Below are 27406 nucleotides of genomic sequence, written 5' to 3'. Positions count from 1 at the left end.
TACCCGATCAAAAGCTTTTACTGCATCCATTGCGATCACTACCTCCACCTCCCTACCTTCTGTGGGCATCATGATCACGTTTAACAACCTTCTTACATTGGCCACCAACTCCTTACCCTTAAGAAACCCCATCTGGTCCTCCCCAATAACATCCGGACACAATCCTCAACCTGGAGGACAAAATTTTGGCCAGCAATTGGGCATCCACATTCAACAGGGATATCGGCCTGTAGGCCCACACAGCTCTGGGTTCTTGTCCCGCTTCAGAATCAGCGAAATCGTGGCCTGTGACATCATTGGAGGCAGCACCTCTCTTTCCTTTGCCTCATTGAACATCCTCATCGACACCGGCCCCAATATCCCAGAGAACTTTTTATAAAACTCCACTGGGTACCCGTCCGGCCCCGGGGCTTTACCCGACTGGATGGCCTTCAGACCCTCCACTATCTCTTCCAACTCGATCGGGGCCCCCAGCCCTTCTACCAGCTCCCCGCCCACCTTTGGGAAATTCCGCCCCTCCAAGAAGTGCCTCATCCCCTCCAGCCCCATAGGGGGTTCTAACCTGTACAGCCTACTGTAGAAATCCCTAAACGCTTTATGCACCCCAGCTGAATCTCCAACCAGGTTCCCATCTCCGTTATTTACTTTCCCTATCTCCCTGGCTGCCTCCCTCTTTCTGAGTTGCTGTGCAAGCAGTCTGCTGGCCTTCTCTCCATGCTCATTGATCGCCCCCATCGCCTTCCTCAGCTGCACCAACGCCCTCCTTGCGATTAACAAGCCGAACTCCGCCTGTAGCCTCTGCCGTTCCCTTAAAAGCCTGGCCTCTGGGGTCTCTGCATACCTCCTATCAATCTGTAGTATCTCCTTTACCAGTCAGTCCGTCACTGCCGTGTCCACCTTCTCCCTATGGGCCCGTATCGAGATCAGCTCCCCTCTGACCACCACATTCAGTGCTTACCAGACCACTGCTGCTGAAATTTGCCCCCTGTCGTTGACCTGCAGGTAGTTCTCAGTACATTTCCTCAGCTGCTCGCATACCTCTTCATCAGCCAAAAGTCCCACATCTAACCTCCAGTGCTGGCGCTGTCTTTACTAACCTGCAGGTCAACCCAGTGCGGAGCATGGTCTGAGATTATGATCGCCGAGTACCGCGTGTCCACCACCCCTGCCAGTAAGGCCCTGCTCAAAATAAAGAAATCAATCCGAGAGTACACTTTATGCACGTGTGAATAGAAGGAGAATTCCTTCACCCTCGTCTGCCCAAATCTCCATGGATCCACACCCCCCCCCCATCTGCTCCATGAACTCTTTTAGTTCCTTTGCCATTGCTGGCACACTGCCCGTTTTCGAGCTTGACCGTTCCAAGCCAGGGTCAATAACTGTGTTGAAGTCCCCTTCCATGACCAGCCTATGCGAGTCCAGGTCCGGTATCTTCCCCAGCATCCTCTTTATAAATTCCACATCATCCCATTTGACGTGTACATATTTACTAATACCACCTGCACCCCCTCCAGTTTCCCACTGACCAGAATGTACCGGCCTCCCACATCCGAGACTATTCTACCCGCTTCAAACACCACCCGCTTATTGATCAGGATCGCGGCCCCTCTATCTATGAGTGAAAGACCTGACTGACCCAGCCTTTCCACAATCTAACCTGATCTGTTACTCTAAGGTGCGTCTCCTGCTACATTACCACGTTCGCCTTCAGTCCCAAGATGCACGAACACACGTGCCATCTTGACCGGCCCATTTAACCTTCGAACATTCCAGGTGATCAGCCTAGCTGGGGGCTCATTGCTCCCCCCCCCCCCTCGCTGATCAGCCATCCCCTTTTTTGGGCCCGCCTCCAGCCCATGCTCTGCCCCTCCACCGGTCCGCCCCCAGGCAGCCTCTGCCCCCAACCTCCTCTCTGTCACTCAGCCCGCGGCCCTCCCTCGTCAACAGAACATTTACCCCCCCCAGTAACAACACTCTGTAACCCAACCCCTGTAATAAACCAAACATATGCACCCCTCCCACTGCGCTTCCGTGAGCTAGGCCGCCCAACTCGCTTGGTGGCCCCCATCCCTGTCACCGGATTGTCTCCCACCTATTGTGTGCCCTCCCTCCCCGGGCCCCTACAAACATACTCCAACATCAAACAATCCCCACACAATTGCCCGACAGAAAAACACCAGAATCTAAACAAGCGCACCTCCATCCCCCAACAGTGCAAATGAAAACCGTAACTCACTCAGCTCTACCGCTGGTCCCAAATCAATGCAAAAGGCATTACAAACAGCTTCCACAAAATGAAAAACAAGCAACTTAAAAAAAAAACCCAGAAAAGCCAAAAAAAAAACCAAAACAAGAACGTTGCAGCAAAGTTCAAGTTCTCAGTCCACCACCAGTCCTTTCCTTTTCGCGAAGTCCAGCGCGTTCTCAAATAAAAGTGCTGTTCCTTGTGCGTGACCCAGAGACGGGCCGGGTACAACAATCCGAACTTCACCTTTGTCTTAAAAAGGATCGACCTAATCTGGTTGAAGCCTGTTCTTCTCCTGGCCACCTCCACACTCAGGTCTTGGTAAACATGCAGGATACTGCCTCCGTGTCTGCTTGGCCCACTGTAGAATGCGCTCCTTATCAAAGTACCTGGGGAATCTCACCACCATTGCCCCATGGGGTGGTTTCCCATTCGCAGCTTCCTCGCGAGTGTTCTCTCAGCCCTGTCCACCTCCAAGGGCCGGGAGAATGCCCCCTCCCCAGCAGCTTCTCAAACATACCCGCTATGTATGCCCCTGCGTCCGTTCCGTCGGACCCCTCCGGGAGCCCAAAGATTCTCAAGTTCTGCCGGCGGGACCTATTCTCTAGGTCCTCCACCTTCTCCAGGAGCCTTTTCTGCTGGTCTCTCAGCATCCCCACCTCCACCTCCATTGCTGTTTGATGTTCCTCTTGCTCAGCCAGCGCCTTCTCTACTTTCTGGATCGCCCGATCTTGGGCGTCCAATCGAAGCTCTAGCCGCTCAATTGACTCTTTTATCGGGTCCAAGCAGTCCTGTTTCTGCTTAGCAAAGCCTTCCTGAATAACTTGCATCAGCTGCTCCGTTGACCACTGGGTCGACAAACCAGAGGTCTGGTCCTCCGTCATGCTGTCTCCTGCTGCAGCTTCAGCCCAAGCCTTCTCAGTCTTTATGTTTCTACTTTTACAAGCACTTCTAGTCCTTCTCTCCATGCACTGAAGTGGGAATTCAGTACACAGTTGCCTCTGCCATCAGTTTTACAATTCAAATCCGGTAGAAATTCAGGGGAAAAGGTCCAAAAGTCCGACCAGAGCGGGAGCCACCAAATGTGCGACGTACTCCTTTATAGCCGCCACCTGAAGTCCTGTATCATAAAATGTTGCACAATCATCTACACTGCATACAACAGAAATAAAACGTCAGTTCTTTGAAAAGCGATGTACAATTTGTTGTTTTTTGCAATCTGTGCTGCAAAATGGAGTATTGAAATTTTAGATCCCAGCCACAGTCATCTTTGAAGAGATGTGCGATCCTTCTTCTTTGGCAGTTCCTTGTGACTGATAATGATTTTCTTCCACTCCAGCGTTCTAGGTCCTGAGGTGACTAGAAAGTCCAATTCTGGATCCACACAGTCACAGGTGGCGCAGGTAGTGTTTGATGAGGCGAGTGGATTGGATGCTCAGATTTTGGTAAACTCCTTCCATTGTTTGCACGTGGCCTTCACCTAGGCCTGTTGGGAGATGGTCAAAATGGTTGGCACCTTCTTCTCAGTTTGGCTAGTTTTGAGCAAGAGATTCCCACAAATTGGTGGGGTAATGCATTTCTCAGGGAGGCTTTGAGGGCACCCCTGAAATAATTCCTCTGCCTCCCTGGCAGCTTGTGTTGGGCATGTAGATGTTCTGGCCCACCCAATTTATCTGATTAACCATAACCAGTGCCTTGATACTGGGCATATTGGCCTGAGAGAGGACACAGATATTGAAGTGCTTATCCTGCCAATGAATTTGCGGGGGCATCGCTGGTGAAATATCTCCAGCGATTTAAGGTATCTGCTGTAAACTGTCCACTTCTCTGATGTATACAGAAGGGCAGGTATTACTGCAGCCATGTAGACCATGAGCTTTGTGCCATGTTTATGATCTTTTGTCATCAAACACGCTTTTCCTGAGATGGCTGGCACAGCAATCAATTTAAAAATAAATAAACTTAGAGTACCCAATTCATTTTTTCCAATTAAGGGGCAATTTAGCATGGCCAATCGACCTAGCCTGCACATCTTTGGGTTGTGGGGGCGAAACCCACACATACACAGGGAGAATGTGCAAACTCCACACAGTGACCCAGAGCCTGGATCGAACCTGGGACCTCGGTGCCGTGAGGCAGCAGTGCTAACCACTGCACCACTGTGCTGCCCTGCAGTCAATGATGATTTTCATCTTGCTGAGATTAGGCTCCCAAGTTATGACAAATGATCAATGTTGTCCAATGATTCGCCATGGATCTTGATAGTCAGGGCAGCTGTGTTATGCAGCAGGAACAGGCTGGTACACAACCGTTGTCTTCTGGAAAATTAGTCCAAGGCCCAATGTTTCATACACCTCAATGAACACACTGACAATAGTTTGGAGCTTGGCCTCGAGTGTTCGCATACTCAAATATTATTATTACTCGTCAGCATACTGCAGCTTGAAGACAACAGCTTGAAGACAGAGATTGGGGTGATCTTGGTTCGGGAATGGAGGTGCGATGACACAGACTTATCTGATCCCAGTTTGCACTCGTATTGGGTTTGACAGATCCGTTGGCAAGGATCATGGCTTGCATGTCATCTTACAGCAGGTAGAGAATTGTGACCAATTTCTGCAGGCAGCCAAATTTGAGAAGGATGATCGACAGCCCCTCCCCATGAGTCAAAGTCCTTTGTGAGAACAAAGGCGGCCATGAATAGGGCTGCTGTTGCTCTCTGCATTTTTCTTGGACTTGTCCTGTTGTGAAGCTCACTGTGCCTCTTGCTATCTGAACTCTGCATTGTGGTTCTAGTAGGAGCTCTTCAGCCAAGGGGAGAAGGTGATTGAGAGGGCTCTTGCAATGACCTGCCCTGCTGCGGACAGCAAAGGTACCCATAGTTACCGGCATTGGTCTTGTCTCCTTTTTTGAAGATGGCATCTACTACAGCTTCTCCGGAGATCCCCTGGCATGCTCTCCTCCTTCTAGATGAGGGACGTGGAGAACAAAACAAGTCCAGTTTTTGGCTTATTCAAAACACCAAACTTCTGAACATGAATAGAGTGCCAAAAGGATATTCACAGAATATTATCACCGACTGAGTAGCTGTGCAGAAGTCAGTCGAGATTGCTATCAGTGAATCCTACCAATTCATTTAGCCTGAATCCACGAGGAATGAAGTGACAAAGTTTGGTTGCCATAAAGTTGAAGTTTGATGAAAATCAGTCACTTTAGTTGTGTTTTGTGGGATGTTGTCATGTTGCTGGGCCAATAAGGTTTAATTTTCGTGAAAAGAAAAAAAAAATGACCGTGCATTTATATAGCATCTTACCATGTCTTTAAAACACCTCAAAGCTCTTTCAAACAAATAAATCACTTTTGAATTGTGGTCCCATATGCGGGCAAATGTAGCAGTCAAAAGTGAGGCTCACAACTAACAATTTAGTCAATGATCAGTTAATCTACTATGTGTGGCTTGGAGGGACAGATGCTGGCCAGGAGGCTGGGATACTGCCCTGCTCTTATCTGATCAGTGCCATGGGATCCTGTCCATCTCTGCTTGCAAACATGGCTTTAGTTTATCAACTCACCTGAAAGATAGCACCTCCAGCAGTGCAGCACTTCGGCAGAATTGCACAAAATATCACCTTAGATTATGGATTTGAAGGTGAGAATGCCACCAATTGTGCCAGGTTAATACATCAGGTTTACTTATTTTAACACTTTAGACTACAGGAACCCTATTACTGTTACAAAAAGCATTCAATAATTCAAAATATGGTTTAAATTTCATTCAGTGAAAGCTGTCCTTAGTTACTTTTCCAGTTGCACAGGGTAGCATAGTTAATTAATATTTAGCTGCCAGTACTTACAGGAATTCCTAAAAGTGAAGGATCCACAGGTTGCCGGAATGGCAATGATTCTGGGTCCTGACGGTACAATGCTTCAAGTGTGGGCATAAGAGCTTGCCGTAGTTCCTCTGGTTTGAAAACTATCAGGAAGCAATACAAAATGACATGAGCTTACCAACGAATTGTACCCTGTTTCAGAGACAGTCACTTTGCCTAACCACTAAAACTATGGCACATTGCAGCTCTAATGTAGTTAATTATGCTTTAACGAAAAGGTTGCAGTAGCTTCTAACATTATACATCACATCAGAAGTGATTTTAAAAAATAAATTTAGGGAACCCAATTATTTGTTCCAATTAAGGGCAATTTAGAGTGGCCAATCCACCTATCCTGCACATCTTTTTGGGTTGTGGGGGCGAAACCCACGCAGACACGGGGAGAATGTGCAAACTCCACAAGGACAGTGACCCAGGGCCGGGATTTAAACCCGGGTCCTCAGCGCCGAAGGCAACACTGCTAACCACTGTGCCATCGTGCTGCCCAGAAGTGACAAAATTAGATGATATCAACTAAATAAACACTTGCCACAGGTTTTAACTGCTATTTAGAATAGGAATACCTATAAAGTTCAGATATTGCAAAACAATGTAAAGCTTCACAAAGCTGGGTGGCACATTAGTTAGCACTGCTGCATCAGCACCAGGGCCCCAGGTTCAATTATGGTCTTGGGTGGCTGTCTGGGTGGAGTTTGCATCTTCCCCCAGTGTCTGTGGGTTTCCTCAGAGTGCTCCGGTTTCCTCCACATTGCCACTTACCGTGTCCAAAGAAGCGCAGGTTAGGTGGATAGGTTATTGGGATAGGGCAGGGGAGTGGGCCCAAGTAGAGTGCTCTTTCAGAGGATTGGTACAGACTCGATGGGGCGAATTGCCTCCTTCTGCACTGTTGGGATTCTATGGAAAACATAGATGTACAAGTTCACAAGCAGTAATATTCATGATGTGGAGATGCCGGCGTTGGACTGGGGTGAGCACAGTAAGAAGCCTTACAACACCAGGTTAAAGACTAACAGGTTTGTTTCAAATCACTAGCTTTCGGAGCACAACTCCTTCTTCAGGTGAATGAAGCGGTGAATTGGAGAGGACTGTATTAGAATCATAGAATGCCTACAGTGCAGGAGACCATTTGGCCCATCGAGCCTGCACCAACCCTCAGAAAGAGCATTCCACCCAAGCCCACTTTCTTGCCCTTAACCTAACATAAACATCCCTGGATGCTAAGGGGCAATTTAGCATGGCCAATCCACCTAACATGCACATCTTTGGACTTTGGGAGGAAACCGGAGCATTCGGAGGAAACTCATAGACACCGTGGAGAAAGTGCAAACTCCACACAGTCACCCGAGGCCAGAATTGAACCCGGGTCCCTGCACTGTGAGGCAGCAGTGCGAACCACTATTGAATTCCTTCATATTGTATTTTCGAATCCCCATCTCCTCATAAACATAGTAACATCCTTTAGCCCTTATCTGTAGAATGTATTTGAATAAGCTGTTTTTGGTAACCCAAACACTTACACTTCCTACGTGACTGAGGTGGTGATGCTGATGACTGAGAAGATGGATTGGCACCGGCCTCCTCCTCCTCTTTGGGCTCAGTTCTGATCTCTGGTTTCTCTTCTTCCTCCATGGGCTCTTGCTTAGTCTCAAGACTCTCATTACTCTCTTCCTTCAACTGTGGACATGAAGACACTTCATCATTCTGCAGGTAGAAGCAAAACAAACATTTTTACATGGCAATAACTATGCAAGCAGTCTCATGTCTAACTGTCAGATGATCATAACCCAGTTATTGGGATAAGACATTATGTAGTTAATGGGAGGAGTTCGGGGCTGAGGTAGTCAAGTATTCAGTTTAGATCTGTCTGTGAACAGACTAGCAGCTACTGAAAACATTAGACTGTGAACAGAACAGGTGTTTTTTGCCAAATGTTGGCAAGTTAAACAGTAGTTTGCCACAGGCAAGAATCTGAAAGCTGGGCAGCCCGGCGGCGCAGTGGTTAGCACTGCAGTCTTACGGCACCGAGGTCCCAGGTTCGATCCCGGCTCTGGGTCACTGTCTTTGTGGACTTTGCACATTTTCCCGTGTTGGCGTGGATTTTGCCCCCACAACACAAAGATGTGCCGGGTAGGTGGATTGGTCACGCTAAAATGCCCCTTAATTGGAAAAAATGAATTAAGTACTCTAAATTTATAAAAAAACAAAACCAAAAAAAAATAATTTGCAAGCTGGTTCCTCTCTCTCACAAATCCGTTTATCCAAGATATCCCTATACAGCAAATATTCCTGGGTTTGCTAATTGCATTTAAAAGTGATTTTTGACCCAAGATGGTTTTTGCTTAATTGAAGACAAAAGATCAGTTCAAAGTTAAAGTATTTCCTATTATTGTTAAGCATTGCTTAACTGGTTATTAAGCTATTTTCTTGGACGGAGTTAAAGTTTGCTCAGTATTGTGGCAGTAATAGAGTTTTTGTTTTAATATACCATAACCTTATTTGTACAATCACTCCTGGCGCAAAGTATCTTTTCCTCAGTCTCACAAATTAAATATAATATTGGGGTTTCTGTCCGGTATCTTAGCAACTGTTGGGGTCTGGTCAGAGATTGTAATATTAGTCTCGAGTAAACATAATTTGGAAGTCGGTAGTCTTGGCATTTAATGTTCAGCATTCACAATAAACAGGTTAATCAGTTCAACAATCTGAGTAAGAATCTGAATCAATCTGAGTGGGAATCAGAATCAATCTGAATGGGAATCTGAATCAATCTGAGTGAGAATCTGAATCAATCCGAGTGAGAATCAGAATCAATCTGAGTGGGAATCTGAATCAATCTGAGTGAGAATCTGAATCAATCTGAGTGAGAATCTGAATCAATCTGAGTGAGAATCTGAATCAATCTGAGTGGGAATCTGAATCAATCTGAGTGGGAATCTGAATCAATCTGAGTGGGAATCTGAATCAATGTGAGTGAGAATCTGAATCAATCTGAGTGAGAATCTGAATCAATCTGAGTGGGAATCAGAATCAATCTGAGTGGGAATCTGAATCAATCTGAGTGGGAATCTGAATCAATCTGAGTGGGAATCTGAATCAATCTGAGTGAGAATCTGAATCAATCTGAGTGAGAATCAGAATCAATCTGAATGGGAATCTGAATCAATCTGAGTGGGAATCTGAATCAATCTGAATGGGAATCTAAATCAATGTTTTTTTAAAATCAATTTAAAGTACCTGATTCATTTTTTTTCCAATTAAGGGGCAATTTAGCATGGCCAATCCACCTACCCTGCACATTTTTGGGCTGTGGGGGGGTGAGACCCACACAGACACGGAGAACGTGCAAACTCCACATAGAGTGTGACCCGGGGCCAGGATTGAACTCGGGTCCTTAGTGCTGTGAGGCACCAGTGCTAGCCACTGCACCACAGTGCCCGTCTCATATCTGAATCAACGTTTTTTTAAAGAAGTTTTTTAATTCTCTTTTTCCACATTTTCATCAAATACACAACAAAACAATAACTGATACAAGTAACAATCCCCCAACCAGCACCCCCTTCAACATACAAACCCAAACTTCAACCATATATTCCAAATACAACAAAACAAAAAGACCAAAATAGAATCAATGGCCATTCCATACACAGTAAACAATATACTCAACCCCCCCGCCACGAATAGTCCACCCCGCAATGTTCGATGGCATCCAATTCTTGAAAGTGCCAAGATAATCAATGCCCGTGAATTGTAGAACCCTTCCATCCTTCCCCTCAGCTCAAACTTCACCTTCTCGAGATTCAAAAATTGCAGCAGGTTATCCCGCTACGCCGAGGCACAGGGCGGAGAAGCTTACTTCCACCATATACCTGAATCAATCTGAATGGGAATCTAAATTAATCTGAATGAGAATCTGAAACAATCTGAATGAGAATCTGAATTGCATTTTCCAAGCCAGTTGGGAACCAATTTCTTAAACAGCTTCTCAAACTTCAATTCCAGCTGCTCTTTGGCCAGAGTCCTTTCCTACAGTTATTACTTATCCATACCAAACTCCACTTTGGGCCAGTGAGGTAACTTGACATTAGGGCCTTTAAGCCCTTCCAGTGCTCTGCTGCAGACTACCTCAGCGATCTTCTCCATCTCTAGCCCAATCTATACCCTGCATTCCTCTAACTCCAAAGACTGTTCCCTCAGACAGGTGGGGGACCATTCCAAAGCCATTCAAACCAGAGAAAATAAATCCACTAATGGTAGAATACTACTGCACACATGCAGGACAATGCAACCTATAGGTGGCCAAATGTCAATACACTACATTGGTAGCCCACATTGCATGTACCGAGTCCTCTTTAGTGCCTGTAAGATTTCTAGATATGGCAGTAAGGATTCTTTAGGTCAACTGTAAATAGTTCCCACATTGCACTGCCTTTCTGAACAAATGTTAAGACACAAAAAAGATTAAGTTAACTTGGGAAAATGTCCAACTAGTTTTTAACTACCATATTTCATCAACTAACTAATGGATAAAGTTATATCTACTACAACACTTGAAAAGGTTAAGGTGACATCTGTTAGTCTTCATACCTCAGTTTTGTCTTCTGTCTGTGTTTCTGGTACCTCTGATTCCATTTCTTCCACTCTGACCTCCGGTTTGGTTTCAGACAGTGGTGCTTCGGTTATGAGTTGCTGTGAGTTTGTGTCTGTACTAGCCACAGAGGTCGGGGTAGCTACTTTACCATCTGCACTTGCTGCAGAGTGAGAGAGCTTTAACATTTGGGAGAAAAATAAAAATATTCAATTGTAAAAATAACTATGAATTACAATGAGCAGCTGTGAAAATAACCTATAACTCACTTGTGTAAGAAAGCTGGTGAATAAGTGCAACACAGATGACAGTTAATAATTACTTTTAGTCTACCATTTACAGCACACAAATAAAAGGAGGCAACATTGTATTTTAAATATAAATTAAGTTGTTGTGTAGATGCTTGGCATCCAATTGTACTGCAGAGAATATAAAAATGCCCATGTTTCATAATATATTGAACATCTTGGCATAATTACTAATTGGTTTTATATCTAATCCTTTTGCACACAGGACACATCTTTTAGAAAGTTATCATTAGGAGTGACAACAGGTATATCAATGGCTCAAGAAGTGGTTGGGAAAGCAGGGTTTATATTGGTCTAATATTATTCAGTCAAAAAAAATGTCTTTTATCCGACAGCTTCCTAAAAGGCAGGCAACTATTTCTACTCTTGGCTTCCGGGCCAATCAAGAAAATTAATTTAGTCTTTTATGCTCATCAGGTGGAAGAGGTCAGAGCTTGGCCACCTACAGCCAACAAACATACATATCATAAAAAACAGCCGTGTTCTTACTGCTTTGCCTCACTTCAGAAAATTACTTTAGGAAGTTTAAATTTCAGTTCACCAGTCCGACAATTTCCAACCCATGGGCACTCCCGATCAGACTGATAGCATAAATGAATTAGCAGTCTCATCATGTGGGTTCATATTCATAGGAACAAAGTTGCAACTAGCCAGTCTCACAGTAAAATATTAAGTGCCTTGATAGCACCCTTGGCTGAGTGCAACTTAAAAAAATAACTCAATCATATGTCTTTCATATATTTGATTAGACATGGGAAACAAGGAGCATTTCCAGATCAGCCAAAAATAATGGATTAACAAGGTCCGTAGCTGTGAAGGACATTGAAAACTTCAGGGTTCAACGTGCAATATTCATAAATGTTATCAGAAATATGGAGAAGTTACTGGGGAAATACTGCGATTAAATATTTACCAGGGTGGAAGAAAAATAAGTTGATTCAACAACTTTCAGAGGCTACAACTCTTGTACTTCTATTTCTCAAACAAAACCTTTTTGTTTCTAACTTTACTTACAGGAGTGGCAGGCTGTGGTGGTCCAGTGGCTTGCTGCATTGGTTGTGGTGTTGGTACCGACTGCTGCGACTGTACTGGAGTTGGAGGCCTTGTTGGAGTTTGGGTCCGGGGCGGAGTCTGATTCGGGGTTGTGCTCCGCACTGGAGTTGGTGTCGAGGCTCGACCAGAGGAGGAAGCTGGAGTGGAGGCCTGAGATTGGGAAGTTGTTGGCTGAGGAGAACTCATGTTGGATAAGGTTGGATGCTGAATAGATGGTATATTTCCAGCAGCAGTAGCGACAACAGAGGCAGAGACGGAAGCAGGAGAAGGGGTTTGCCGGAGAGTTGGCTGGGAAACCGGTGGACAATGCATCTGTGCATTGGGTAGTCCTATCATGCTTACAGAATTGTTCAAAGGAAGTGAAGTGCCAGGTGCCTGAGTCTGCTCCAAAGAAAAAAACACAAGACAACTTACTAAGCCATTAAGGTCTTGGGTTTGCTGTCACTTTACATATTTATGCTCATAACTGAGAGAAGTTTAAAATAGTTCAATTAACTATGTTTTAAATGGAGGAGGTATTAAAAATGCACAAGGCACAATAACGCAATCAGGATACTTCATAATGGCATTAGTTGAGCACCAGCATGTTGACTAAAACACTTATTCTACATCACTTAGCGTTCAAGCCATTTTAGACAGCTCATTCAACAATGAATTCAGGGCATCCAAACAAAATACTTCTGCAAGTCATATTGGATACTGACACTCTTGATTTTGGTTGCACATTTCATGCTATATGGAACAGGCAACTTTAGTAACTATATCACCATCTTTTAAAACTTCAAATATATTATCCCTGATAGACAGATCCAATTTCTGGTCACTATTGCCAATTTAATCCTGGCCATCTTTTAGATGTTGTACATTTTCAAAATAAAAAAAATTTTGAGCTCACAAATTAAAGAAAACTGGAAAATGCAAGGGTTTCATCCAAACATGAATATTGGTCAGAGTTGGAACATACCAAGAAGCAGACCAAACAGTCTGCTCAACTTTACATATCATGTATTTTATCTACCCTCTGACGCTCCAGCTTCCGTTAGTGAATGAGTTGATGTCAGCCAAGGACGGGGGAAGGAACAAGAGAAATTAATGACTCTGAGCCAGCAAACCATATTAGAATCCTACAAAAGCAAAATATCGCAGATGCTTGAAATATTCAGGAGGTCTGGCAGCATCTACGGAGAAAGTAATAGAGTTAATGTTTCAGGTCAATGGCTGTTCTTCAAAAAACTTCTGATGAAAAGTTACCGACCTGAAAAGTTAAATCTGTATCTCTCTATAGATACTCTCAGGTCTGCTGAGTATTTCACATATAAATACACCCTGTTCAAACATTTACCTTGTCCTGACTCAATTACTCAGTTGCAACATTCCAGCACCTTTTGCATTCAAAGCACGAAATGAGGGCAAAACTAACTTCTAGAAGCATTCTGTCAAAACCTTAAGGAACAGCAACTCAAACACATAGTATTTCACTTGCATAAGGCTCCAGTACCAGTGGCTTGATGTTGGCATACGTACGTAGCAAGAAATTAGTCCACTAAGTTGCCTAATTAGGAGCTTTTATTTATTTTTTATAAGTTTAGAGTACCCAATTATCTTTTCCAATTATGGGGCAATTTAATGTGGCCACCTAACCTGCACATCTTTGGCTTGTGGGGGTGAAATCCACGCAGACATGGGGAGAATGTGTAAACTCCACACAGACAGTGACCCAGGGCCGGGATCGAACTCGGGTCTTCAGCGTCGTATGCAGCAGTGCCACCTGATTAGGAGCATTTCCCTGTCCCTTTCAAAATCATGGTTACTTCTACAAAAATTTAAAAATCTGACACAATGATGCAACTTTAAGTGCACTGTATTTATTTGTTATGACACAAGAAACCCAAGGAAACTACACTTACAGCCATTACAAAAACATTAATGCATTAAGTGTACCTGGTTCATTCCAGGCTGGTTTGTAGTTTGAGATATACCCACGTTATTCACATTCATTCCACCAGAGGCTGCAGGGAACTGGTTCTGATTCAGAAATTGGTTCTGGGGGGGAGGCTGACCAATGTTGTTGGCATGCACTCCCAGTATGCCCTGGGGTTGTGGCAATCGGGAAGGTGGCATTCCCATCTGGAAGAAATTAAACAGTGTTATAATTCGTACTAGAAAATAAGAAACGGTAGACATAAAACTTGCATTCATACAGCATCTTTGACATACTAGACCTGAATATTTCACTCCCCACTCCTGAGATATAAAAGATATAGATTAGAGGAGGGGATTAGAACTCAATAATGAACAATGCCAACTTATATCATTAATACCTTCTCCAAAATGCAACATTTCTATTGGGAAAGCAATAATTTAACAGAACAGGAGTTAGATAATTATAATAAATTCTATTAGGATGGGAATTTTAATTGGAGACATTTGGGGTGTAGACAACAAAGATCAGTGGGGACAGGGATGATGGGCAGATGGAGCAGTGTGTGGCAGATATCAGCAGCAGAGTTTGGATGAGCTCAAAAAATAGGGTGGATAATGAGAGGTCAGCCAGGACAGCAATAGAGTAATCAAGTCTGGTGGTCACAATACTATGAAAGATAGTGCCGGTGGCAATTGGGCGAAGGTAGAGAGGAAGAGCCCAGTGGAAGAATGGACAAACGGGAAACACCGTCTCCTGGTTTCAATTATTTTCCCTCCCTCAACAAACACTTAAAAATAAAGACTTATCATGCTCCTCACAACTATTTTTAAATTCACTGATGGTTTAGCATGGTGTTACATCTACCTGCACATAAATATATTGAGAAATGTTTTAATGTGAAAGTGGTATACAAGTACATCAATGCTACCTTTCATTGATAAATTTAAAGATGGAGATTGAACCTTGCAGGCTATAATGTTAGCACACATTACAAGAGAAGGACACAACCAAGATTTAAATATTGAAGGAACTTGGCTGCAGGGATTGGTACTGGTTTGGAATACCCAAACAATGTGCAGAGGATGCTATGCAGAAAGACAAGATAGCCATGAATCTTAAATCCATATATTAGGTGCCAGGTTTCCTTGATTACTATTATGCTGGAGCATTTTACAATTTCTGAAACCGTTGAGCTTCACTTCCACTGGGCAATGTGTCTCATAAATTTGGCAGACATATTGCATAATCAAGGTCTGTAGTCTTTTCCTCATTAGTAAATATGTTTGAGGTAATGGTGATTTTCTAGTCTCATGAGCAATGGAATTGCTGAACAGAAAAGTAATTACCGTTGGAATAGATCCCATGTTGCTCATCTGTACTGTATGGTTCATGGGAGGTGTTCCACGTGGTCCCATGGACCCCTGAGGCATTTGAACATTCCCCAATGACATGGAACCAAACTGGCTCATACCTGAAAGAACAAACACATCTTTCTCGTTAGCTAAAATGGAGCTGTACTAATTTAATTTTCAATTTCCCATTAATGGATTTTGGAGCAAGGTGGGAGTTGCTTTGATGCTATGCACACAGCACCAGATTAACACATTCCATGTCACACCAAATTCAGAATTCTGGTTCATTCCACTAGTTTCCTCAGTGAACAATTTTTCCCCTCCCAATTGGCCATGGTATCTATGGCTCCAGGGACTCTTGGTACTTCACTCAAATGCACATACACATTACCTCGTGTGTGTGATCCTTGCTGATGGTTAATGATAATTCACTTCTCTCTAGCACAACCCATCTGCCACTGGTACCATCCTCCTTGTCCAGGTGTGCTTATTCAAATATTCTTTCATCTGGCATCTTATGACCTACCCGTTATAAGCTTCTGTGCATCCAAAGCTTTTCTGCTAATATCCTCTCCCACACTGCTCCACTTGTCTAACAAGCCAGTCCTCGCTGATCTACATTGTCTGCTGCTCACCAAATTCAGAATTCTCATCTTTGCTAAATCTTTTTTTGCTGAAATAAAAGCCTGTGCCACCGTGCAGCAGCCAATTTGGGCACTGCAAGCTTCCACACACAGCAATGTGATAGTGACCACATAATCATTTTTTGTTGTGATGTTGTGTGAGGAAGAAATATTGACCAGGATATTTCATACATATGTATGAAAATATAGGAGCTGGATGGCCTTTTGACTCCCTGAGCCTGCTCAGCCAACCGCTTTAATTAGAAAACTTCAAGTCATGATGTAAAAAGATTACAATCAATACATCCAATTCAACCCCCACTTTGAACTAAAAAAAACCTTAATAATTGAGTGATTATTTCTTTAAAAAGAGAATGGCTGACATCTTAGGTAGAAGCCTTCTACCGACTCCCTAACTGTGTACTTGACCGTCTCCAAACGTAGAAAGTCCATGAGGTCAATCAACTAGGCTGAGGCACTGTGCAGAATAGGAGACCTCCACCCAAGCAGAACATGCCTCCGGGTCATTAACGAGGCAAAAGGCGAGAAGAGCCCCTAGAAATCTAGATGCCATCACAAATTTCTTTCTTCAACTTTCCCTTATGTGAGCACCAAATACCATCGATAAGGTGGGATTTTAAACACAAATACCCACAGAAACTTGGTGGAAAGGGATAAAAATGTATTACCCTGGAGCCACCTCATGTGCGTCTTCCCCTACATACCGCCACCGGAAGTCCCTGCTCAGCAATTTAATAAGATCATGGCTGATCAAATTGTGGCCTCAACTACTTTCCTGACTACTCCCTATACCCTTTTACTCCCTTGTTAGTTAAAATCTATATACTTCTGTCTTAAAAATGTTAAATGATCCTGCCTCCATCCCTCTCTGTGGAAGGGTATTTAAAAGATTCCTGACCTTCTGAGAGAAACAAATTCTTCATATCTCCATCTTAAATAGGGGATCCCTTATTTTCAAACTGTGTCCCCTAGTTTTAAGTCTCTCCTACAAGGGGAAATTCTTTCAGCATTCACCCCATTAAATCCCTTCAGGATTTTATAAGTTTCAATAAGATCATCTCTTATTCTTCTAAACTCCAATGGATACAGGCCAGCCTTTCCTCAAAGGATCACCCCTACATCCCAATAATGAGTCGCGTAAACCTTCTCTGAGCTGCTTCTAATGCAATTATGTTCTTTCTTAAATAAGGAGACCAAAAACATTACATTAAAAAAAAAATAATTCATGGGATGTGGGCATCGCTGGCTAGGCCAGCATTTACTGCACATCCCTAGATGGAGGTGGTAGTGAACTGCCTTCTTGAACAGCTGCAGTCCTCGAGGTGTAGACACACCGACAGTGCTGCTAGAGAGGGAATTCCAGGATTTTGACCGAGCAACAGTGAAGGAACAGCAATATATTTCCAATTCAGGATGGTGAGAGACTTGAAGGGGAACCTCCAGGTGGTGCCATTCCTAGGTACCTGCTGCCCATGTTCTTCTAGATGCTAGTGGTTGTGGATTTGGATCATGCTGCCTAAGGAACCTTGCAGAGAACCTTGCAGAGTTCCTGCAGTGAATCTTGTAGATGGTACACACGTCTGCCACTGTTTGTCGGTGTTGGAGGGATTGAATGTTTGTGGAAGGGGTAGCAATCAAGTGGGTTGCTTTGTCCTAGACGGCGGAGAGTTTCTAGAGTCTTTTTGGAGCTGCACTCACCTGGACAATCAAGGCAAATTCCATTACACTCATGACTTGTGCCTTGTAGATGGTGAACAAGCTTTGGGGGCCAGGTGATTTCCCCCGCAGGGTTCCTAGCCGCTGACCTGCTCTGGTAGCCACAGTATATATATATATGGCTAGTCCAGTTCAATGGTAACCCCAGGATGTTGATAATGGGAGATTCGGTGATGGTAATGACATTGAATGTCAAGGTGCAATGGTTAGATCTTCTCTTGTTGGAAACAGACATTGCCTGCAACTTGTGTGGCACGAATGTTACTTGCTGCTGGTCAGCCCAAGCCTGGATATTGTCCAGGTCTTGCTGCATTTGAACGTGGACTGCTTTGGTGTCTAAGGAGTTGCGAATAGTGCTGAATTGTGCAATCATCTGCCAGCATCCCCATTTCTGGCTTTATGTTGGAAGGAAGGTAGGTCATTGACAAAGCAGCTGAAAGTGGTTGGGCCTAGGACACTACCCTGAAGAACTCCTGAAGTGATGTCCTGGACCTGAGGGGATTGACCTCCAACCACTAGAAATATCTTCCTTTGTACCAGAAATGTTGGGGAATGCAGGGTTGAGTGATAGGGAGGAACAGAAGGAGATCAATACTAATAGAAAAATTACGTTTGAGAAACTAATGGAATTATAGGCTGATAAATCCCCAGTGGCCCTCAAAATAGTGGATGCATTGGTGGTCATCTTCCAAGATTCTATAGACTCTGGAACAGTTCCTGCAGATTGGAGGGTAACAAATGTAACCTCACTATTTAAAAAAAAGGTTGGGGGGGGGGGGGGGGGCGCAAGAGCGAACAGGGAATTATAGACCAGTAAATCAGACGTCAGTAGTGGGGAAAATTTGAGAATCCATTATCAAACATTTTATAGCAGAGCAGAAAACAGTGGCAGGATCGGATAGTTAGCACGGATTTATGAAGGGGAAATCATGCTTGACAAATGTACTGGAATTCTTTGAGTACGTAACTAGTAGAGTTGATTGGGGGGGGGGGGGGGGGGGGCAATGGATGTGGTTTATTTGGACTTTCAGAAGGCTTTCCACAAAGTCCCACATAAAAGATTGGTGTGTAAAAGTAAAGCACATGGGATTAGGGGTAGTGTCTTGAGATGGATAGAAAACAGGCTGGCAGACAATAAACAAAGATTAGGAATTAACGTGTCTTTTTCAAAATGGCAGGCAGTGACTAGTGGGGTACCGTAGGGATTGGTGCTGGGACCCCAGGTATTCACAATATATATTAATGATTTGGATATGAGGGGACAAAATGTAATATCTCCAAATTTGCAGATGGCACAGAGTTGGGTGGGAGGGTGAGCTTTGTGAAGGATGGAGAGATCCTCTCTCCAGTGAGAGTGAATGGGTAGATGAATGGCATAATTTGGATAAATGTGAGGTTATCCACTTTGGTAGCAAAAATGGGAAGGCAAACTATTATCTAAATGGCCATAAATTAGGAGAGGGGAATGTGCAATGAGACCTGGGTGTCGCTGAAGGTAAGCATGCAGGTGCAGCAGGCGGTAAATAAGGCAAATAGTATGTTGCCCTTCGTTGCGAGAGGATTCAAGTACAGGAGCGAGGGTGTCTTGCTGCAATAATACAGGGCCCTGCTGAGGCCACCTGGAATATTGTGTGCAGTTTTGCTCTCATCTGAGGAAGGTTGCTCTTGCTCTAGTGGGTGTGCAGCGAAGGTTTACCAGACTGACCCGTGGGATGGCGGAACGGATATATGAGGAGGGATTGAGTTGGTTTGGATTGTATTCGCTGGAGTTCAGAAGAATGGGGGGGGGGGGGGGGGGGGGGGTGTCTCATAGAAACCTACAAAATTATAACAGGACTAGACAGGGTAGATGCAAGAAGGTGGTTCACGATGGCGACGGGGGTGGGTGTCCAGGACCAGCAGCCATAGTCTGAGGATTAGGGGTACAGCATTTAGGAGCAGTTGAGGCCAAAACATTTATGTTTTCAAGAAGCAGTACACTTGGGATGAAGGGGATCAAAGGTATGGGGGGTGGGGGGTGGGGGAGAAGAGAGAGAGAGAGAGAGAGAGAGAGAGAGAGAGAGAGAGAGAGAGAGAGAGAGAGAGAGAGAGAGAGGTGGGATTAGTCTATTAAGTTGGATGATCAGCCATAATCATAACAAATGGTGGAGCAGGCTTGAAGGGCCAAATGGCCTTCTCCTGCTCCTATTTTCTGTGTTTCCATGATTCCAACCAGCAGGGAGATTTCCCCTTGATTCCCATTGACCCCAGTTTTGCTTGGTCAAATGCTGCCTTAATTTCTAGGGTAGTCTCACCTCACCTCAAGCATTCAGTTCTTTTGTCGATGTTTGAACCAAGGCTGCAATGAGGTCAAGAGCTGAATGACCCTGGTGGAAATCAAACTTGAGTGTCAGTGAGGTTATTGCTGAACAAGTGCCGTTTGATAGCGTTGTTAATGGCCCCTTCCATCACTTTGCTGAACATCAGGATTAGACTGATGGGGTGCTATTTGGCCAGATTGGATTTGGCCTGTTTATTGTGTACATGACATAACTAGGCAATGTTCCACACAGCCGAGTAGATGTACTGGAGCAACTTGGTTAGGTGCATGCAAGTTCTAGAGCACACTTCTTCAGGACTATTGCCGGAATACTGTCAGGCCCATGGCCATTGTTGTATCAGCCATTTCTTGATATCACATGGAATGCATCGAATTGGCTGAAGACAGACATCTGTGATGCTGGGGACCTCTGGAGGATGCAGAGATGGATCATTCGCTTGGCACTTCTGACCGAAGATTGCTGCGAATGCTTCAGCCTCAATTGATTTAGATGTGATCTCATCAATGCCCTGTACAACTGGAGCAAAAATTTCCCTTTTATATTCCATTCTCCTTGCAATAAATAACCACATTCCATTTGCCTTCCTTTTTAAAAAAATATTTAATTGAGGTATGTGAAAACTTTTATTACAGAAACATAAACAATGACATCAACATGGTAAAATAAACATCCCCCCCCCCAGCCCAATCTTCACACACCTCAGCCATACAACAATTACCCCCCCCCCCCCCCACTCGCTACTGGTGCCTGATAGAGCAACCGCACCCAGTCAATAAAGCCCTCACCAAACCCAAACCTTCCCAGCATCTCCCACGGGTAATTCCACTCCACCTGATCAAAAGCCTTCTCCGCATCCATCGCTACCACCACCTCCTCTCCTTCTGAGGGCATCATAATAACATTTAGAAGCCTTTGAACATTGGCCTAGAGTTTCTTGCCCTTAATAAATCCCGTCTAGTCTTCCCCTATCACCCCAGGACATAGTCCTCTCTCCTTGTGGCCAGTATCTTAGCCAGCAGTTTGGCATCCACATTCAGTAGAGAAATCAGCCTGTATGACCCGCATTGCTCCGGATCCTTCTCCCGTTTCAGGATCAATGAAATCGAGGCCTGCAACATTGTTGGGGGGAGGACACCCTTTGTTAAATGTCCTCATCAGCAGTGGGCTCAATTTCTCTGAAAACTTCTTATAGAATTCCACCGGGTAGTCGTCAGACCCCGACTGCATGCCTTCCAGCCCCTTGATTATTTCCTCAGTCTCAATTGGGGCTCCCAGTTCCTCCACCAGGTCATCCTCCACCCTTGGAACCTCAACTGATCCAGAAACTGCCTCATCCCCTCGACCCCAGCCAGGGGCTCCCACTCATATAATTTACTATAAAAGTCCTTAAACACCTCGTTCACCCCCGCTGGGTCCAGGACAGTATTACCATCTCTACTCTTTACTTTACCTATCTCTCTGGCTGCCTCTCTTTTCCTGAGCTGGTGCGCCAACAATCTGCTTGCCTTTTCCCCGTACTAATAGATCGTCCCCCCTTGCCTTCCTCAACCTTTCCACTGCTTTCCGTGGTCAATAGCCCAAACTCGACCTGTAATCTCCCGCCGTTCCCTCAGTAGCCCCGCGCCCGGGGCCTCCGAGTATCTCCTGTCCACCTGGAGTATCTCCTCAACTAACCTGTCCCTCTCAGCCCGTTCCGTCTGTTCTCTGTGGGCCCGTATCGAGATTAATTCCCCTCTGACTACTGCCTTCAAAGCTTCCCAGACCGTCGCTGCAGTGACCTCCCCCATATCATTTGTTCCCAGGTAGTTTTGGATGGACTTGTTAACCCGCCCACAGATGGCTTCGTCCGCTAGCAACCCCACATCCAGTCTCCACAGTGGGCGTTGCCCTCTCTCCACACTAACCCGTAGATCCACCCAATGCGGGGCATGGTCCGACACTGCAATTGCCGAGTACTCAGTATCCACCACCTTCGGTATTAGAGCCCTGCTCAGTACAAAAAGGTCGATGCGAGAGTATATCTTGTGGACATGTGAAAAAAAGGAAAACTCCTTCGCCCTCAGCCATGCAAACCTCCATGGATCTACCCCCCCCCCCCCCCAATCTGTTCCATCAAACCCTTCAATTCCTTTGCCATAGCCGGCCTCCTCCCTGTCCTGGAGTTTGACCGGTCCACTTCTGGATCAATGACAGTATTGAAGTCCCCTCCCATGATCAGGTTATGTGACTCTAAGTCTGGGATCTTACCTAACACCCACCTCATAAATTCCACGTCGTCCCAATTTGGAGCATATATGTTCACAAGTGCCATTCGCACCCCCTCCAGCTTCCCACTCACCATTATGTACCTACCCCCCTTGTCTGACACGATTCTCCCTGCCTCGAATGTCACTCGTTTGCTGATCAAGTACGCTACCCTCCTGGTCTTTTGAGTCCAGTCCTGAGTGGAACACTTGGTTAACCCCACCCCCTCCTCAATCTCATCTGGTCTGTAACCTTTAGGTGTGTCTCTTGTAGCATTGCCATGTCCACCTTCAGTTCCCTCAAATGTGTGAACATGGGAGTCCTCTTGACCGGCCCATTCAGTCCTCTCACGTTCCTTGTGATCAGCCTGGACCCGGGGGGGGGGTGGGGGGGGGGGGGGGGGGGGGGGGGGGGGGGGGGGGGGGGGGGGGGGGGTGGAGGTGGACTGCCGCCGTTCCCGAGCTACTATTTGTTCCCCCGTAACGGTTCCTCCCCTGTTGGCAAAGCAGCCTCCCCCCCAGCAACAATACCAGAAACCCAATCCCACTGCGCTTCCGAGAGTCAGCTGACCCATGCTGACTCGGTAGCTCCCGCCTCTGGGACCAAGCAGTCTGTCTCCTTATTGTTTTCTCCTCTCCCCTCCCACATGAATAAACATTTTAAAAGTATCACATTCCCCAGTAAACAATCAGAAAAAACAGTGAAGAAACAGTCATTTAGAAAAAGTCACCCAAAAGCAGAACCAAATTCAAAGTGTCCCCCCCCCCCCCAAACAAGGTCCCTGCAAGACAAAGCAACCGTTAACCATCCACACAGCCCATTTGCTTTCCTAATCATTTGCTGAACCTGTGTACTATATTATTTATGTATCAGGACACCCAGATTGTGCTGCACAGCAGTGTTATGCAATTGTTGTCAATTTAAATAATATGCTGCTTTTCTATTCTTCCTGCCAAAGTGGACAACCTCACATTTACCCACATTATACTCCATCTGCCAAATTTATGTTCACTCACTTAACCTGTCCATACCCCTGTGCAGGCTTCTCATGTTCTCTTCATAATTTACTGTTCTACCTTTCTTCGTGGCATCAACAAATTTAACGACCATATATTTGGTCCCTTTATCCAAGTCATTAATATAGACTGCAAATAACCGAAGCACCATCACTGATCCCTATGGCAATCTACTCTTAACTTGCAAACCTGAAAATTACCTATTTTTGTGTACTCAGTTTCCTGTTGGCAAACCAATCCTCTATCCACGGTAATATGTTACACCTTACACCATGTGCCCATACTTTATGTAGTAACCTGTGATGTGGCATCTTGTCAAATGTCTTTTGGATCCAAGTACACCACACCTACAGATTCCACTTTAATTGTTACCTCTTCAAAGAACTCTAGTAAATTAGTAAAACAATTTCCCTTTCACAAAACCATTCTGGCTCTGCCTGATTGCCCTGCTACAACTTTCGTTATAAGATTCCAGCATTTTTCCGACAAGAAACATTCGTCTAACCGACCTGCAGTTTCTTTCTTGAATACAGGAGTTATATTTGCAATTTTATAATCTGATGGGGGACCTTTCCAGAATCTAGGGAATTTTGGAAAATTAAAATCAGTGTATCTCAGCAGCCAATCCTTGTAAGACTCGAGGATGAAGTCCATCAAGAGTAGGGGACTTGTCAACTTTAGTTCTTTTTAAAAAAAATGAGTACACCCAATCATTTTTTTCCAATTAAGGGCAGTTTAGCGTGACCAATTCATCTACCCTGCACATCTTGGGGTGTGGGGGCGAAACCCACGCAAAAACAGGGAGAATGTGCAAACTCCACACGGACAGTGACCCAGGGCCAGGATTGAACCTGGGTCCACAGCACAGTGAGGCAGCAGTACTACCCACTGCGCCACCGTGCGGTTCTAACTTTAATTCTAATTATTTTCTCAGTACCCTTTCCTCGGTGATTGTAATTGTTTTAGGTTCCTCCCCCCCTTTCACCTCTTGCTTTACAATTTCTTCTGGGATGTTATTTGTGTCTTCTACAGTGAAGACTCTTGCAAAATATAGGTTCAATTCACCTGCCATTTCCTTATTCTACGATAAGAATTCCCTAGACTCTCTCACGAGGAGACCAATCCTCACTTACTCTTTTCCTTTTTAAATACCCGTAGAAATTCTGTTTTTATACTTCTGGCCAGCTTTCTCATATTCCAATTGCTCCTTCATTTTTTGGGGGACATTCTTTGCTGTTTTTTTATTTTCTGTCCAATCTTCTGACCTGCCATTAATTTTTGAGGAATTGTACGCATTCTCTTTGAATTTGATACTATCTTTAACTTCTATGTTAGCCTCAGACAGTTTTTCTTTTTGACTAGAATGCATATTAGCAAAGTGCTATTAAGTATCTTCTTAAACGTCCACCACTGTATCTCTACAGGCCTATCACCTAACCTAATTTCACAGGTCATTTTAGCCAACCCCGTCTTCATGCACTCAAAATTGCCCAAAGTTTAAAACATTAGCCTCAGTACCAGTCTTCTTTCCCTCTAAAAGTATGCAAAGTTTAATCATGCTGTGAGCACTGCTACCTAGTGGCGCCTTATATGGTAAACCTCTTGCTCTTCTTTGAAATATTATCAAGGGATCTTTGATATTCACCTAAGAAAGCAGATAAACTAGAATATTTACTGTATCACCTAAAGAGGACACTCTGGCTATACAGCCCTCCCCAAGTACTGCACTGGGCTGTTGGTGTAGATTTTGTGCTCAAATGTCTGAAGTGGGATTTGAAACCACAACCGTGTGACTCAGAGGTGAGAGAATAATTCACCCGAGCCACAGCTCCTACCATAATGCCCTACACAAAAGTCACATTTATCACAGGGAAAGGAAGGAATGCTGATCAAAGGGACATTGGCCTCAAGCTCATACATCCTTTAAAAGTGAGAACAGGAGGGAGGTGAAAAAAATTAACTGGTTAGTGCTGGGTATTTTAAGGAAATTGCAGTCAGTAAATACTAACCAAATATCAACTTACACAGGAGCCTTTAGTTTCACAAGGTGTGTAAATCTTAAAGCTGCAATGTAAAAAAATTACATTTAAAAGTTCCTAATCTTCCAACAATTGGTAGAAACTTAATAGTCAAGAGGTTACAGTGCAGAAAGGGCCCATCGCTTTTCCGCCGGCCAAAAACATCCACCGAGGTATTCTAGTCCCATTTTCCAGCACTTGGCCCATAGCCTTGTATGCCTTGGCATTATAAGTGGACATCTAAATACTTCTTAAACATTACTAGGGTCTCTGTCCCTTTCAGACAGTGAGTTCCAGACTCACATCATCCTAATCCTCCTGCCCCGGTCATTGATCGCTTCACCAAAGGGAAATGTTTCTTCCTGTCTATCTATACCCCTCATAATTTTATACATCTCAATCATGTTTCCCCTCAGTCTCCTCTGCTCAAAGGAAAACCTCAGTCTTTCCAATTTCTCTTCATACCTAAATCTCCTCTGCATCCTTTCCACTATCACATCCCTTTTATAATGTGGATTCCAGAATTGCACACAATACTCTAGCTGTGACCTAACTAATGTTTTATACAGTTCCAGCATAACCCACCCTGCTCTTAAACGCTATGCCTCGACTAAGAAAGTATACCATATCCCTTCTTTTAAAAAAAAAAAATGTTTTTTATTGCGTTTTCATATTTTATATCCAACAAATTACAAATTATTAGAAAAAAAAACACGCAAAAATTAACATGTATATTTACAGGTAAGCATCTTCATAATAACAACTGTGGCCGCCCCCTTTAGCCGGCATACATATTTTACATTCCCCAATATGGCCGAGGCACATGTTTATAGGCATTTATTTACAGTTTGGTTTTGGGCCTTAGCTTGCCATCAAACCCCCATAACGAACCCGTAGCCCTCCCCCCCCCTCCCCCCGGCTACCTTCCCCCGATTCCCGTCCATTTTCCCCTGATTCTTGGCCACCCGACTATTCTTCCTCTTGTTCGTTGGCCACAAACAGGTCCCGGAACAATTGCATGAATGGCTCCCACGTTCTGTGGAAGCCGTCGTCTGACCCTCGGATGGAGAATTTGATTTTCTCCATTTGGAGAGATTCCGAGAGGTCAGACAGCCAGTCTGCAGCTCTGGGCGGTGCTGCTGACCGCCAGCCAAACAGGATTCTACGGCAGGCGATCAGGGAGGCAAAGGCAAGGGCATCCGCCCTCCTCCCCAGGAATAGATCTGGCTGGTCTGAAACCCCGAAGACCGCCACTATCGGGCATGGCTCCACCCTCACCCCCACCACTTTGGACATAGCCTCGAAGAAGGCTGTCCAGTACTCCACAAGTCTGGGGCAAGACCAGAACATGTGGGCGTGGTTGGCCGGGCCTCTTTGGCACCGTTCACATCTGTCTTCCACCTCCGGGAAGAACCTACTCATACGGTTTCTTGTTAAGTGGGCTCTATGTACCACTTTTAGTTGCGTCAGGCTGAGCCTTGCGCACGTGGAGGTGGAGTTGACCCTATGCAGTGCTTCGCTCCAGAGTCCCCACCCTATCTCAATCCCCAGGTAGTCCTCCCATTTCATTCTTGTTGTGTCCAGTACGGTGTCGTCCCTTTCTACCAGTCGGTCATACATGTCGCTACAGTTCCCTTTCTCTAGGATACTTGCGTCCAGTAAGTCTTCCAGTAGTGTCTGTCGTGGCGGTTGTGGGTACGCCCTTGTCTCCTTTCGTAAGAAGTTTTTGAGCTGCAGATACCGTAGCTCGTTCCCCCCGGCTAGCCAAAATTTCTCTGTCAGTTCGTCCAGCGTTGCGATCCTGTTGTCCGTGTATAGGTCCCTGACTGTCAGTGTCCCCCCGTCCTGCCTCCACCTTTTGAAGGTGGCGTCAGTCAGTGCTGGTGTGAACCTATGGTTGTTGCAGATGGGAGCCTTGTCCGACATTTTGTTCAGGCCAAATTGCTGCCGCAGTTGGTTCCAGGATTGGAGGGTGGCTGTCACCACTGGGATGCTGGAGTGTTTTTTGGGTGGGGATGGGAGTGCTGCCGTGGCGTGGGCCCGGAGGGAGGTCCCCATGCAGGAGGCCTCCTCCGTACGCACCCACTTCG

General features: G+C 45.0%; 1 protein-coding gene across 6 annotated transcripts in view; it reads right to left on the bottom strand.

The window, feature by feature from the left end:
* Positions 1–27406, bottom strand: part of LOC119978481 (CREB-binding protein-like) — a 218298-nt gene that overhangs the window by 77075 nt on the left and 113817 nt on the right. For 4 of the 6 annotated variants that reach the window (XM_038820142.1, XM_038820144.1, XM_038820146.1 and 1 more), the window contains exons 12-17: positions 15352–15476; positions 14023–14208; positions 12043–12462; positions 10720–10899; positions 7653–7836; positions 6100–6218 (exon numbers count right to left, since the gene is read on the bottom strand). In XM_038820142.1, coding sequence (XP_038676070.1) covers positions 6100–6218; positions 7653–7836; positions 10720–10899; positions 12043–12462; positions 14023–14208; positions 15352–15476 — 1214 coding nt within the window. The remainder of the gene's footprint in view (positions 1–6099; positions 6219–7652; positions 7837–10719; positions 10900–12042; positions 12463–14022; positions 14209–15351; positions 15477–27406) is intronic. The other 2 variants (XM_038820143.1, XM_038820148.1) reach the window with 1 other exon arrangement.

This window comes from Scyliorhinus canicula, chromosome 15, assembly GCF_902713615.1.
Source record: "Scyliorhinus canicula chromosome 15, sScyCan1.1, whole genome shotgun sequence".
Lineage (NCBI taxonomy): Eukaryota > Metazoa > Chordata > Chondrichthyes > Carcharhiniformes > Scyliorhinidae > Scyliorhinus > Scyliorhinus canicula.
Note: the sequence above shows the minus strand (reverse complement) of the source record. Positions and strands in the feature narration are given on the sequence as shown.